This window comes from Rhagoletis pomonella, unplaced genomic scaffold, assembly GCF_013731165.1.
Source record: "Rhagoletis pomonella isolate Grant_MI unplaced genomic scaffold, Rhpom_1.0 Rhpom_scaffold_00002, whole genome shotgun sequence".
Classification (NCBI taxonomy): domain Eukaryota; kingdom Metazoa; phylum Arthropoda; class Insecta; order Diptera; family Tephritidae; genus Rhagoletis; species Rhagoletis pomonella.
This window is the reverse complement of record NW_023458556.1, coordinates 18,272,072-18,273,409: the sequence shown is the minus strand read 5'-3', so window position 1 is coordinate 18,273,409 and position 1,338 is coordinate 18,272,072. Positions and strand designations below refer to the sequence as shown.

At 31.8% G+C, this 1,338-nt stretch overlaps 1 protein-coding gene across 2 annotated transcripts in view; it reads left to right on the top strand.

Moving 5' to 3' along the window:
* The first annotated feature begins 88 nt into the window (after window positions 1-88).
* Window positions 89-1,338, top strand: part of LOC118733198 (AP-1 complex subunit gamma-1) — a 33,907-nt gene continuing 32,657 nt past the window's right edge. For both annotated transcript variants that reach the window (XM_036462495.1, XM_036462494.1), the window contains exon 1: window positions 89-183. In XM_036462495.1, the coding sequence (XP_036318388.1) occupies window positions 128-183 (56 nt within the window). In that variant the 5' untranslated portion in view covers window positions 89-127. The remainder of the gene's footprint in view (window positions 184-1,338) is intronic.

Below are 1,338 nucleotides of genomic sequence, written 5' to 3'. Positions count from 1 at the left end.
AAAAAAAAACAAATAAATATGTATGTATGTATATGTGTCCAATAAATAAAGATATAATAAATTCTAAAAAATTTGCACGAATTTAAATTAAGAAATTAAATTGAATAATTTACTGCAGTCGGGCAACATGTATCCATATTACGAACCGGACTGGAGTGTTCTGCCGCCGGAAAATAATCGCAGGTACTTCAAATGAGTAATACATACTCATACTTCTTTATCTAACTATTTATTTTGAACATGTTTTTTAGAGTATTCTAGACATTTATTTATACTATATATAACACTAATCGCAATATTACCTAAAAAATATGACTGGCATACATTTTACGTCTAATTTTTAATTTACATTTATTCATAATACCATTAACGCCAGCATTGCTTAAAAAAACGTTTCCTCAACAGTCGGGTCTACGTAACCGGAACGACCCAGATTCATATCTGGCCAAGGACTGTCACTCCAGCAACACACCCCAAAAACTCTTTGGGGAATTTGTATGCTGTTACATCAAAACCAACATGGTTTTTCTCTTTTTAATTGTAAAATAAACATTTCGCAAGATCATATATTAAATATTTGAAACTAACGGTGAAACTTTGTGAGCGAATTATTCTATTGATAGGCTTACCATTTTGCGAAGTTTGAAGTTGAAGATATTTAGGGTATACACAATGCCGTGGTGCCAGCATTATAAATATGCAATATTTCTCTTAAAAACTGTAAAAACGGTGTTATCACAAAAATAAAGGAATATACAATTTTACGAGAAGATTTTCAAGTGGCAGAAATATATCCGTAAGTAGTTTCTTTGTTTGCAACGTGGGCATTTTTTTGGGCAACTTTTATGGGACCAACCGAAATTGAACGGCGTGCGTATGAAGCTAACTCAAGTGAAAATTTCTGCTTTGCGTGACATTTTCATTTTACGTTTCCCTCAATGAAATCAAATGAAAACGCACGCCAATTTCGTGTGACGCAAAAAAACAAATTCGACGGCGTGCGTACCACAACGCAAGCCGCGAATATTAGGTTAGCCTGTTAAGACTCTATTAAAAAGAAGCCCAAAGAAATTTAATTAACTTTATTTATCATTATTTTATATTATTTTAGTTCATTAGTTTCAATTTCACGTTTTTTTTTATAATAGCATAAAAGCTTGCGTTACAAGCGATTTTTTGTTACAATGCTGAAGGGGAGGTTTGCCATTAAATGTTATATGTAAGTAAATTAGTATACAGCATAAGTTATTTAAGCTTTTATATAGTTCGATTACATATGTACATGCATGTAGCCCATGATTCAATAATGAAAGGTTTTGTAAGAAAAACTTTCTCTCG